General features: G+C 44.5%; 1 protein-coding gene across 4 annotated transcripts in view; it reads left to right on the top strand.

Moving 5' to 3' along the window:
• The first annotated feature begins 454 nt into the window (after nt 1–454).
• The window catches only part of MYO5A (myosin VA), a 222693-nt gene continuing 210781 nt past the window's right edge, over nt 455–12366 (top strand). For all 4 annotated transcript variants that reach the window (XM_024232523.3, XM_054531491.2, XM_024232521.3 and 1 more), the window contains exon 1: nt 455–1620. In XM_024232523.3, coding sequence (XP_024088291.2) covers nt 1594–1620 — 27 coding nt within the window. In that variant the 5' untranslated portion in view covers nt 455–1593. The remainder of the gene's footprint in view (nt 1621–12366) is intronic.

Below are 12366 nucleotides of genomic sequence, written 5' to 3'. Positions count from 1 at the left end.
AAGGAACAGAGACAAATCCGTAGGGCTTTCGACTCTGTAGACATTCCCTCTAGCATTTCTGAGGGGACTGTGGGCAAAGAGGAGAGGTCTGAGTTCCAGGGAGTAAGGACTGGCCCCCTGTTCTTTCAGTGAATGGTCTTTCTCCAAATACACACGCACACAACACACACAACCGGGGGCCTCAGCCATGAGAGTTGTTCGTGATAGAAATGGTCTACCAGATTACCATGACAGGCACTGGGAACCAGTTGCAGTTCAAAGAAACGAGAGATGAGGGCACTACAAAGAGGCAGGAATTAAACAAACAACAACAACAACAAAGAATGAAGATTATTCAACCAGAAACGAAAATGAGGGTGGGGAGAAGATAGAGGATGAAGACAGCGCAGGGTTGGGAGTAGAAAGACCACATTCTTGTGCTGGATGTGCAAGGATCACCGTGAGGAGAGTGAGGGCGGCCTTGCCCTTTTGATGCTGAGTTAAACTGTAATACAGATTTTCCATGTAAGTATTCCGTCATTTTCAGGTGGCAACCGGATAAACTTCAGGTGCCACCATGGAGCCGACAATCACCAGGAGAGAACAGGACGGGAAGAAGGCTGGGACAGAAGGGTAGTTGCATCTCCGCAAACGCACAGGTCTAGGAAAGAGGCACCTGGGCTGTCCCCTGGGCTATCTCGTTTCAAAGTCACTTAAGTTTCTGTAGCTTAGAAGCGGCCCCTGCCCTCTGGCATCAGGAGACGGCTTTGCTGCAGACATCGAGGTGCTCGGAATGACCTTGGTGATCATCCTTAACCTGAAATTCCCGGTCCTGCCTTGTCCATCTCCCGGGTCACAGCTGCTGACAAGGCTCTTCTGTAGTTCTGGGTTATTCTACAGTCTTTCAAGAGGGCTTCCCCTAAATCCTCTCCCTAGGAATGCTTGGAAGGACGGGAGGAGCAGCCTGGAGGCTCCCATCGTTTACTCGGACACAGTGACAGCCCCTGCCATGGCTGCCCTACCGCGGGGGCTAGGCTCCGCTGCAGAGTCCCGGGCTCGCTTCGGGGTGGGGGCGCCCGGGGTGGGCCGCGCCCTCTGGGCCAATGTCCCGGGCGGGTTTCCGGGCCTCGGCAGCGCGGGAGGCGGCGGCGGCGCCGGCTGGCAGGCTGATGATGATGATGCTCTGTGCTCGCAGCCGATGGGAGGCAGCGTGAGCCCGAGAGAGCCCAGAGCAGCCGCTGTGGCAGCGCTGGAGCGCAGCCTCTTCCCGCTCCCATAATGCACAGGGCGGCGGCGGTGGCGGCGGCAGCGGCGGAGGCAGCATCGCGGGCCGCCGAGGTGGCTGCGGCGGCGGCGACCCCTAGGACCCCGGGCAGGTGGAGCGCTCGCGGCTGCTCGCGGCGAGCCCGGGAGTGATGGCGAGGCCCCCGCGGGCCGCCAGCGCCTGAGGCGCCCCGCCCCGCCCCGCCCCGTGCGGCCCGCCCCGCACGGCCCGGCCCTACCCTGCCCTGCTCCCTGCCGGCTGCTGCGGGCGCTTCCTAGTCCGCTCGGGCGGCCGCCCAGGCGAGGTGCGGCCTCCGCACAGGCGGGGGGCGTAGGCGCGCGGGGCCCGCCATGGCTGCGTCGGAGCTCTACACAAAGGTAAGGCACCCCGCGGCCGGCGTCGAGGACTGGGGCTGCGCGGCCCTCGCCGCCAGCTGTCAGGCTGAGGAGGGGGCGGGAGCGCCGGGCCCAGGCGGGCCCCGACAGCGCCACCCCCTTCAGCGCCTCAGAACCCACGGCCCTACCCGCTGGTCGCCCGCTGCGGCACCTTCCTCTTTCGGGCGAGATGGTTAAGGCGGCGGAGGGAGGCCCGCCTCGGGGGTCTCCCAGGCCCCTGCCGCGCTGCTTGAGCTGGGGGCAGAGCGGGCTTCCGAGTGGAAAGGGGGCCCATGTGGATTTAGCAGGGCGGGCGTGCCTCCCCTCCTGCTTGGCTTTGGAAAATTCCCGGCGGGTGGGAGATGCTTGCTCCGGTAGATCGGATGGTTTCTCTCGTGGGGACACGCGCTTAAAATAACATCCTGTGTTGGTATGCAGTGCCGCTTCTACCGCCAGCTAGCCTTTCTGTGAGGTTATTTTGAATCCTGCAAACGGTGGCCGTATCACCTTTAGCTCCCCAGTTTAGCTGCGCTGGGGGTGGCGAGCCCTGGGGAAAGATGCTGCCGGATGAACGCGAGCTGATTCACCGGCTGGGAGGGTCGGTACTCATTTATCGCTGGGAGTTTGCAACCTGCGTGTAATCCCGCAGAGCCTTGTTAGGCTCCATGTCTTCACCATCCTCTGGGGCAAGCCTTTCCCTTCTGGGTTTGGTTCAAGGGAATTGGCAGTCTTTTCTTAGACTGACATCAATATTCTCAGGGTCTGGCGATCTCTGAATGGCATATTATGGAGAACTGTCACTTGAGTGCTGTGCAGAGTTGTGATGACCTTTGTGAATATATGTAGTCATGGCATTTTATACTGTACACTCATGTGTAGGTAGATATTTTGCCAGATATTGATTACTTCTACATGCAGTTAATACAGTTGCCCTTTCACATTAGCTTTTGCAATAGAACTTTCATTTAGGGTCCTGTAATCACTGGAATCATTGTTTCCAAATGTGACTCAAGTCCAGGGCCCAAGCTGCAGTGTGTTTTATAGAGGAAAGAAGACTGGACATCAAGAGACCTGGATTCAAGCCGGAACTTACTAACTGTGACCTTGGACAAGTCACTTAACATCTCTGGTTCGATTTCCTCATGAGTAAATGCAGTTAATTATACTTGCCTTGCATCCCTTACAAGCTGTTGTGAGAATCAAACTTAATAATAGTTGTGAAAGCTTTTTGTAACCTATGAATTTCTCTGCAAATATGAGATATATGATTAATTTCTTCAACCATGAAATGAGCTTGCATGAAACATTCTCTGAGACCTCTTTCTTAAAGATTTAAGGACTGTACAATTGAAACTTCTCTCTCAACCTGGTAATTTATTTAGGCATTGTAGATCTCTAACATATGAATGAATGCAATTGGAAACTGATTAAAAGTAACTTAAACACTTAATATGGTGCTTACTGTGTGCCAGGTACTGTTTTAAGCGTTTTAAAAATATGAACTCATAATCCTCATAAGGAACTTATGAGGTCGATATTAAGAAATATCAAAATCATTTTCACATGAAGAGATAATCAGTCTGTAAACATTCCTTGGTTACTTTGTGTAGCCCCTCCCCTCCACTTCTACATCAAGTTTGTCCAACCCGCAGCACATGGGCCGCATGCGGGCCCAGGACGGCTTTGAATGTGCCCCAACACAAATTCGTAAACTTTCTTGAAACATGAGTTGTTGTGTTTTTTTTGCAATTTTTTTTTTTAGCTCATCATTTATCATTAGTGTATTTTATGTGTGGCCAAAGACAATTCTTATTCCAATGTGGCCCAGGGAAGCCAAAAGATTGGACACCCTCCGTTGTATATGGTGAGCAGTCATCTTTGAGTCACCTAATAGTAGGCTGCTTAACTAGAGACTGAGTGGATAATCAATTGTTGTTGGATTTCGAATGCTTTTTTCCCCCAAGATAATTTGGGAGAAAAAATTGACAAGATGTTGTGATTTGTAAATGGTAAAGTTTTGGGCTTCTCTCACAGCTTTATCACAATCTATTTTAAAATGAGACCTGGTCTCTACAAAAAAATTAAAAAATTAGGCGGGGCACGGTAGCTCACGCCTGTAATCCCAAGACATTGCCGAGGTGGGTGGATCACCTGAGGTCAGGAGTTCGAGACCATCTTGACCAACGTGGCAAAACCCCATCTCTACTAAAAATAGACAATTAGCTGGGCGTGGTGGCGCATGCCTTTAATCCCAGCTACTCAGGAGGCTGAGGCAGGAGAATCGCTTGAACCTGGAAGGCGGAGATTGCAGTGAACCAAGATTGCGAGCCTGGGCAACAAGAGCAAAACTCTGTTTCAATAAATAAATAAATAAATAAATAAAAATTAGCTGGGCGTGGTAGTCACGCCTGCGGTCCCAGCTACTTGAGAGCTGAGGCAGGATGATCAGCTGAGGCAGGAAGATTGCTTGAGCCTGGGAGGTTGAGGCTGCAGTGAGCCATGACTGTGCCACTGCACTCCATCCTGGGCCAAAGAGCAAGACCGTGTCTCAAAAAAAAAATTTTTTTAACCTCTTTGTCATTATGAAGACAGACTGGCTTAGAGATCAAGACTGAAGTTGGGGCTTACACTGCCTTCTTCTAAATACACTTATGCCTAATTAATAGTCTGGTTACTTGGTTATTTGTTGGCTAATTCTTTTTGTGAATGGGCCTTAGCTTAATGGCAAGCAGAAATACTTATCAGGCATCCTGTGTGCCAGGTACTTTGCTTAATGTTTAGAGGATTTAACAATGAACAAGATACAGTCCTTTCCCTCAACACGCTCATAGTCTGCTTCTTACATTCTTGACCCACTTTGAATCTATAGGGGCATAAATAACCTGCTGTTACCTCAACAGCAGGCAGACAGCTGGTATGATATTTATTAGTAGAAGTTAGGGAATGGGTTGGGACATGGGGAAGGTTGGGCTGCTTCCAGAGATAAAAACTACTATTGTAATTACTAGAGGAATAGGAAAATCGTTAGAAGTATTATCAGTGGATAAGCACAAGGATCTTCCCCTTGCAGAGGATTATAGGAAGGAAGTTCTAGGATAGATTACAAGGAAAGATGTATTAGTGATATGCCATAATTATGGTATTTAACATTGTGGTTAAATCTGAAAAGTGCTCTTTAAAAAAATGTCATTCAGATCTTAAGGGCAGATTTTGATGTGTGATACAGATCAGTTCCATTACAGTGAAGGACAAGAGACTGTTCAATTTCTTCTTTTTAGCCAGAATGATAATGGTTTTGTCACAGCAATTTAACAAGGCTTCCATTTTGTAAGTTTTTCCAGCAGTATAAACATTTTAAGGGCAATAGCTAGGTTCTTGGGATACTTTTCTGGAAACTAATATTTTGGTTAAGACATGTTTTGTTGATTTTAAAAAATAACAGCTTTATTGAGATATGTGTCTTATACCATATAATTCACCATTTAAAGTGTACTATTCAATGGTTTTTGGTTTATTCACAGAGTAGTATGTTGATTTGTTTGTGGTCAACCTGCCTTGCTCCCAAAAGAATTGAAGGAACTCTGATTGCTTCTGATTTTGAAAATATTTGCTAGTCTTGACTTGCCAGTGGATATTTATATCATACATCACCCATAGGTGCTTTTGGTAACTAGAAGCAATTCTACATTTGTGGAGTAGGGTTTATCAGTTAGACCTAGAAGGATTATCGGGAGCATTATAATGAATGGCATGCTATTCCTCCTGTTATCATGTTCCCAGACACCATGGATAGCACCATGGTATCCATGCTATAGAATGGTCAAGATTACCTGAAGCTGTTTTTTTTTTTTTTAATTTTTTATTTTTTTTGAGACAGGGTCTCACCGTGTCCCAGGCTGGAGTGCAGTGAAATGAACATGGCTCACTGTAGCCTTTAACTCCTGGGCTCAAGCTGTCCTCCCACCTCAGCCTCGTGAGTAGCTGGGACCACAGCTATGTACCCAGCTAATTTTTAAATTTCTTCTAGAGATAGTCTCAGTATGTTGCCCAGGCTGGTCTTAAACTCCTGTACTCAAGTGATCCTCCTGCTTCCACCTCCCATAGTGTGGGATTACAGGCATGAGCCACCACACCCAGCCTATTTTATTTATTTATTTAGATTCAGGGTCTCACTCTGTTGTCCAGGCTGGAGTGCAGTGGTGTGAACATGGCTCATTGCAGTATCGACCTCCCAGGTGCAAGCCATCCTCCCACCTCACCTTCCTGGGTAGCTGAATCTACAGGCATGTGCTACCACACCCAGCTAATTTTTGTACTTTTTACAGAGACAGGGTCTTGCTATGTTGCCCAGGCTGATCTCTAACTCCTCAGCTCAAGTGATCCTCCTGCCTCGGCCACTCAAAGTGTTGAGATTACAGACATGAGCCACCATGCCTGGCTTATTTTTAATTTTAGAAAAGTTTTAATTTTTTTGTTTACTTTTGTGTTTTGTTTTGTTTTTACCTGAAGCTGTTTGATTAGGAGGTTCCCATGTGTGCTGAGATGCTGAGTATTGTAACAGTGCAAAGACAGTCTAAAATTCCACATTTGCAAAGCATGTTAACTTGCCTAGATGAAACAGCTCTTAAGGTCAGTAGATTGTATATGTGTAACTTTCCATTCCCAACATATCCTCTCATATGTACAGGAGCCACATGGCCTAGATTTTTTCTGGGATAGATCCACTTTTATATTCTATGGCACTGTCCCTTCAAACTATTGATCCTGGAAATTCTAATATTTTCATGTCGAGACTGTATTTCTCAGACTGCTTCCAACATCTTAAAGAGGAACAGAAATCTCATCTCTGATCATGTGCCCTGACTTGGAGTTTGGCAAGGACGTTAGCTGTCCTCAAGTCTCCTGTCATGCCGTTTCCATTTGAATTTCCTCCTGGTGTTCCTAGGCCTGTTAATGACGTTGCTGTTCTCCTAGTTCCTCAGCTTGGAAACCTCCGTATCTTTTTTCTTGTCTTTCACATTCGACTTCTTCTATATCAATTCTAATTTCAGTTGACATCCAGCTGATAGCTCAGATTTGGAACTCCCACTAGTACTCTTTTTCTCTGTCTTAATGTCCCAAACATGTTTCTGTCTTATTATGGTTACTGTATTTGTGTATATGTTTACCACTCCCACGATACTCTAAGCCCCCTGAGATGCTGTTTTGTTTACCTCCTGTAGAGCCTAGCACAGTGTCTTACACAGAATAGCTGCTCATTGAATCTTTGTTGAATGAATACTTAAGCAGGGGAGGGACGGAATGAAAATAATGGTTTGGCATGATCAGTCCACTTGTAGGGACGAAGCAGGGTATAAAGATGTGGTTAAACAAGTAAACACATTTTCAGGCATGTTGAACAGGATGAGTAATAGAACTGGGAACCAGGGAGACCAGGAAACTTTCAGGAAACAAAATGTGAAGTAGTGAAGGTCTGGTGGACTGAGGCAGGGGCAGAAGGTGTGGGAAAGAAGAGGACAAATCTGAGAGACAGGTCTCTCCGAGATGGATTACATATAGGATGGGAAGGAGCAGGAGTAGTATGAAATAATGCCAGTAGCTCCAGCCTTGGAAACTGAAAGTTAATTCCTATTTCATCACAAATTTTGACTGCCTCTGTGGAACTTGAATGCTACTAAGAAATACTTCTTTACACAGCTTGACAAAGCAAAATGCCCATTATTTCCTCTTGAAATTTGTTACTGTTTCTTGAAGTGTGAAAGTTTTGTGTATTGTCCAGAAAAGATTACAGAGATTCTGATTCTAATGAGAATTGCTGTTGCCACATATTTTAAATCTTCCTGGTACTTTTAGCTTTTTTTTTTTTTTTTTTTTTTAAATAATGAAAGAGAACTGGAGGAAGGTTTATGAATGGACTTCCAGGGATTTAACTATAACCTCAGGGGAGGGGTGACAGGGAATGCTAACTTGTGTATGGGAGAATGTGGGAGAGGAGAGATGATCCGCCTTACTTCTTACCTCAGAAGGTAATTTAGTTTCTCTGTTTTTCATTTTATGATGAATTTTGCCTCCATTGGGAGAATTCAGGAGTATGTGGTCCACTAGAGGATAGACTTGAATGTATTTGTCTCCACTTCAGGCAATTCCCAGTGAAGTATGAGGTACTGTTGGAAGTATAAACTTCTGATCTATGGAGTAAGGTCTGGCCGTAGGCAAAATATTATGTGAGCAATTCCACTTCTTCCACCTCACCTGAAGGCATGTCCTCCATCCTACAGTGGTCTTCCTAGACTTATTCTATTTGTCTTCCTAGGGAGTTTGTCCTTTTCTCCCCAGCACCACCCCACTCCCAGTCTTTCATCAACTTTATTGAGGTATAATATACTTGAAAAGTCCCTCATTTTAAGTGTACAGTTTGATGAGTTTTGACACATATATTCTGTCATGTAACCACCACCACAAACAAGATGCAGAACATTTCCATCACCCCAAAAGTTCCCTTGTGCTTTGTCTCTTATCTTCCCCAACATCTTCAAGGAGTTTATTGGAGTTATGCTTGCTCATTAGGGCAGAAGGAAGTTTTTTCTTTTTGGTTTTTCCGAAATGAGTGCTATGGTTCCACCTTAGCCCAACCAATAGAGATACTTATTACAAAGGCCTGGCATTGGAGATCGTGGCTGTGGAGTTTCATTTTCAGTGGGAGGCGGAAGTGGATGTAAAAGGAGTTTAGATGATTTTTGTTTAATCTTTCCTTCACACACTGACCACTTTGCCTTTATTAATGATGTCTGCCTTTGATGCCTTCTGAAATGCCCTTTGGTTAATTTTGCCCTTTAACAGTTCCTCTTCCCCATCTGTCTTGGTTGTAACATCAGTCTGAGTTTGTGCTGATACAACCTAAACTTCGCAGAAACTTATCCCTGGCTCTTCATGCCTCAGGCATTCTCCATTTCTCTTCTAAGCCCTCCTCACATGGAATTCTTTTTAACTAGCAAGCATTAGCATTAAATATCTCCTTGTACAGCAAAGGCTTTTTGCCAATTGTAGAACTTAGGGATGATGTAATTATTTTTTGATTTCAAAATAATGGTTCTAAACTTGATTGAAATCAAGGGAGAAGTGCATTGTATATAATGCTAAGTGTTCATGAGGACCATGTATCTACCTCCTGTGGCCTAATGTACTCCTGTGGCCAAAAATGTGGGCAAGATGCTGGACTAGAGGGAGACTGGACGCACAAAAAAGATAGGTTTTGTCCATCTTTTGTCACATATACAAAAACATATAGTCCTGGCCAGGAATCCTGCATGTGTGGTTGGGGTTTCTACTTCTTGACAAATGTACGTGAAACTAGAGACATTTCAGAATAGGAGAAGTAAAATGATCAGGGCAGTGAAGAGGCTAGACAGATTAAAAGTGTAGAACTCTCTAGTTTAGAAAGGTGAAGGTGAGCTGGGAATACAGTAGAGTTTGGTTTTTTTTTTTTGAGACAGAGTCTCGCTCTGTCACCCAGGCTGGAGTGCAGTGGTGTGATCTCAGCTCACTGCAACCTCCGCCTCCTGTGTTCAATCAATTCTTCTGCCTCAGCCTCCCGAGTAGCTGGGACTACAGGCATGTGCCACCACCCCTGGCTAATTTTTGTATTTTTAGTAGCGATAGGGTTTCACAATACTGGCCAGGCTGGTCTCGAACTCCTGACCATGTGATCCGCCTGCCTTGGCCTCCCAAAGTGCTGAGATTACTGGTGTGAGCCACTGTGCCCACCCCTACAGTAGACTATTTGACATCCAGAATAGTGGAAGTTTGTAACATCAAATCTCAGTTTAGTAGGGATATGTTTTAGATCTTGAAACAAATCAATATATGCCATTTTAAATGAATTTCTACTTTAAACATTTACATTTTACATTTCTGAAAGTCATTACTTCAAGTCGTGGTATTAGCTGAGATACAGGATGTAAATAGAGAGGGCCTGGGTAATTTATGGATTAGAGGTTTGGCACATTGACTTACCAAACCTCTCTTTAACAGTGTTAGTCAGTTTACCAGCCACAGCTGTTTTAGTTGGAAGAAACAGAAACCCAAACTCAAAGCCAAAGAGGAGTTTATTTGCTCATGTGACTTAAAAATCTAGGCATGGCTGGAATCAAGGCTCAGACATGGTCATTGGGGCTCTCTTCACTGACTCTCACATGCTGTCTGACATTGGTTTCATCCTCAGGACAGCTTTTTTTAGGGGTGAAAAGATGTTCAGTGGCACCTGCAGATCACATGATCTTACAGCACTGGGCCTGGTGGAAGAGAGCCTGATAGAGGAATTCTGGTCATGTGCCTTCTCCTTTCATTGGGCCTCTAGGCAGTAGGTGAGGAGCACCATGAGTGGTCAAGTCTGTGCTCACCTTAGAGACCAGGGGGAGGACAGGGCACTGTGATTGATAGTCCCACTCCAACCTCATGGGATGGCTGTGAGCTGTTCGCCATTGGAAGGAAAAGTGCTAGGTAGTCAAAATAAACAACTACCCTCAGTCCATGTATGCTATGAATAGGTCACTGAAAATGATAGTCATTGAATTCTACCCCTCCTTTTCTGATCTTTGAGCAGAAGAATGGGAAATTTTGCTTGACCGGGGACATTAGGTACCTTTCCCCTAGAGAATCATTTTGGATTGAAAAATAGAAGCCAGGCCAGGTGCGGTGGCTCATGCCTGTAATCCTCAGCACTTTGGGAGGCCAAGGCGGGCGGATCATGAGGTCAGGAGCTTGAGACCAGCCTGGCCAACATGGTGAAACCCTGTCTCTACTAAAAATACAAAAATTAGCTGGGCATGGTGGCGTGTGCCTGTAATCCCAGCTACTCAGGAGGCTGAGGCAGGAGAATTGCTTGAACCCGGGAAGCAGAGGTTGCAGTGAGTTGAGATTGTGCCAGTGCACTCCAGCCTGGGCGACAAAGCAAGACTCTGTCTCAAAAAAAAAAAACAGCCATGGAGCGTCTGTACAAGCAAAATGTTACTAATAGCATGTTAGAAATTGAAATTTTGAAAATTTATTCAGTCTTCTATTTTGATTTTTCATGTATTATTATGATTATTAATTTTTTTTTTTTTTTAGACAAAGTCTTGTTCTGTTGCCCACACTAGAGTGCAGTAGTGCAAGCATAGCTCACTGCAGCCTCGAACTCCTGGGCTCAAGCAGCCCTCCCAGCTCAGCCTCCTGAGTAACCGGGACTGTAGGCGCATGCCACCATGCCTGGCTAATTTTTTAATTTTTGTAGAGACAGAGTCTCACTTTGTTTCTCAGACTAGTCTCAAACTCTTGGCTTCAAGCAATTTCCCACTTAATTATCCCAAAAGTGCTGAGATTATAGGCGGGAGCTACCATGCCTGGCCATTATTCAGTCTTAATTTGGGGGCTATGAACCCTATGTCACCTTTCTTACTGATTTCTTTCTACCGTATTTCCTCAGCATTTTATTTCCCCTTATTTTCTTCACATCCTTGCTTGCATACATTATTCTCTTCCCCCATTTTCATCCAGAGATAAGTCGCACAATTTCTTATTGTGCAACAGTAAGAATTGTGCACAATTTCTTTTTGTCTGTCCGTCATCCCTTGTGCATGTCTAGTGGTAGTCTGTCTTCTGTTCTCCTCCTTCCACCTGTTCATCTTCTTTATCCCCCTACTATTTAATTTTATCTACCCACCCCTTATGCCCTGTTATGATTTGTTATAACGAAGTATATATACATCCCACACCTATAATGGAATAAAATAAGTTACTAAAGAGTGAATCTTTTTTTCATAACTTAGATTGAGGAGGGAACTTCATTTTCGCTTTTGCTTTATTACCACTCCCTGATCTGACATCACAAAGGAAGTCATTTTTTATGAGTTTGCATAAATCATTTTCTGTGTATGTGAGCGTGTGTGTTTCAAACAAACACTTTTGTGTTAGACTAGTTTTAGACTAGTTAGACTAGACTAGTTCAACCTTATTTTTTTAGCTTACCATGCTGGTCTACATTACAGTAAGATGACTAGATATTCCTTTAAAGATATGATCTCACCTTAAAACATTTTTCTGCCAGTACTTAAACAACTTTTACACAGGGTTGGTCTCTCTATGCTTAAGCTTAGAAAAAAATCTTCTAGTTTGATAAGCAGCATGGTCGGGTTGGGAGCAGAATTTTTCTGGAGACGCTGTCTGTAAAATTGGGAAATGTATATCTTAATAATAAGGAATTTTGGTCCACAACCTAGATTACATTTTCATAAAGTCAGAATGTGTATTTCTTATTTTAGAAATGAAAAAGTTAAGCCCCTTAGAGTTACTATTGCATTTTAACCCACTCTTACTGTTTATACTAATTTTTTTCATCCTTGACCAAAATTTCTCAGCCTCTGCACCACTAATAGTAGGCTAGATAATTCTTTTTTTTTTTTTTTTTTTTTTTTTGTGGGAGGGGTGGCTCTCATGTGTATTGTAGTATGTTTAGCCAAATCTCTGACCTTTATCTACAAGATCCAGTAGCACCCTCCATCCCTAGTTGTGACAACCAATATTGCCTACAGACATTGCTAGATATCTCTTGGGATGGTGGGGATGGGGGAGTATCACACACACCCTTGAAACTGCTAAACTAGATGGTAAGCCTTCAACTTATGGTAAGAACAAGTCGGAAGAAGTTAATTGGGAAATTAGGATTAATTGGGAAAACTTTTTTAAAAAGCTGATTTATAAGCATTTTTTTTC

Source organism: Pongo abelii, chromosome 16 (assembly GCF_028885655.2).
Source record: "Pongo abelii isolate AG06213 chromosome 16, NHGRI_mPonAbe1-v2.0_pri, whole genome shotgun sequence".
NCBI classification, from domain to species: domain Eukaryota; kingdom Metazoa; phylum Chordata; class Mammalia; order Primates; family Hominidae; genus Pongo; species Pongo abelii.
The sequence above is the reverse complement of the archived record's forward strand: the minus strand, read 5'-3'. Positions and strand labels throughout refer to the sequence as shown.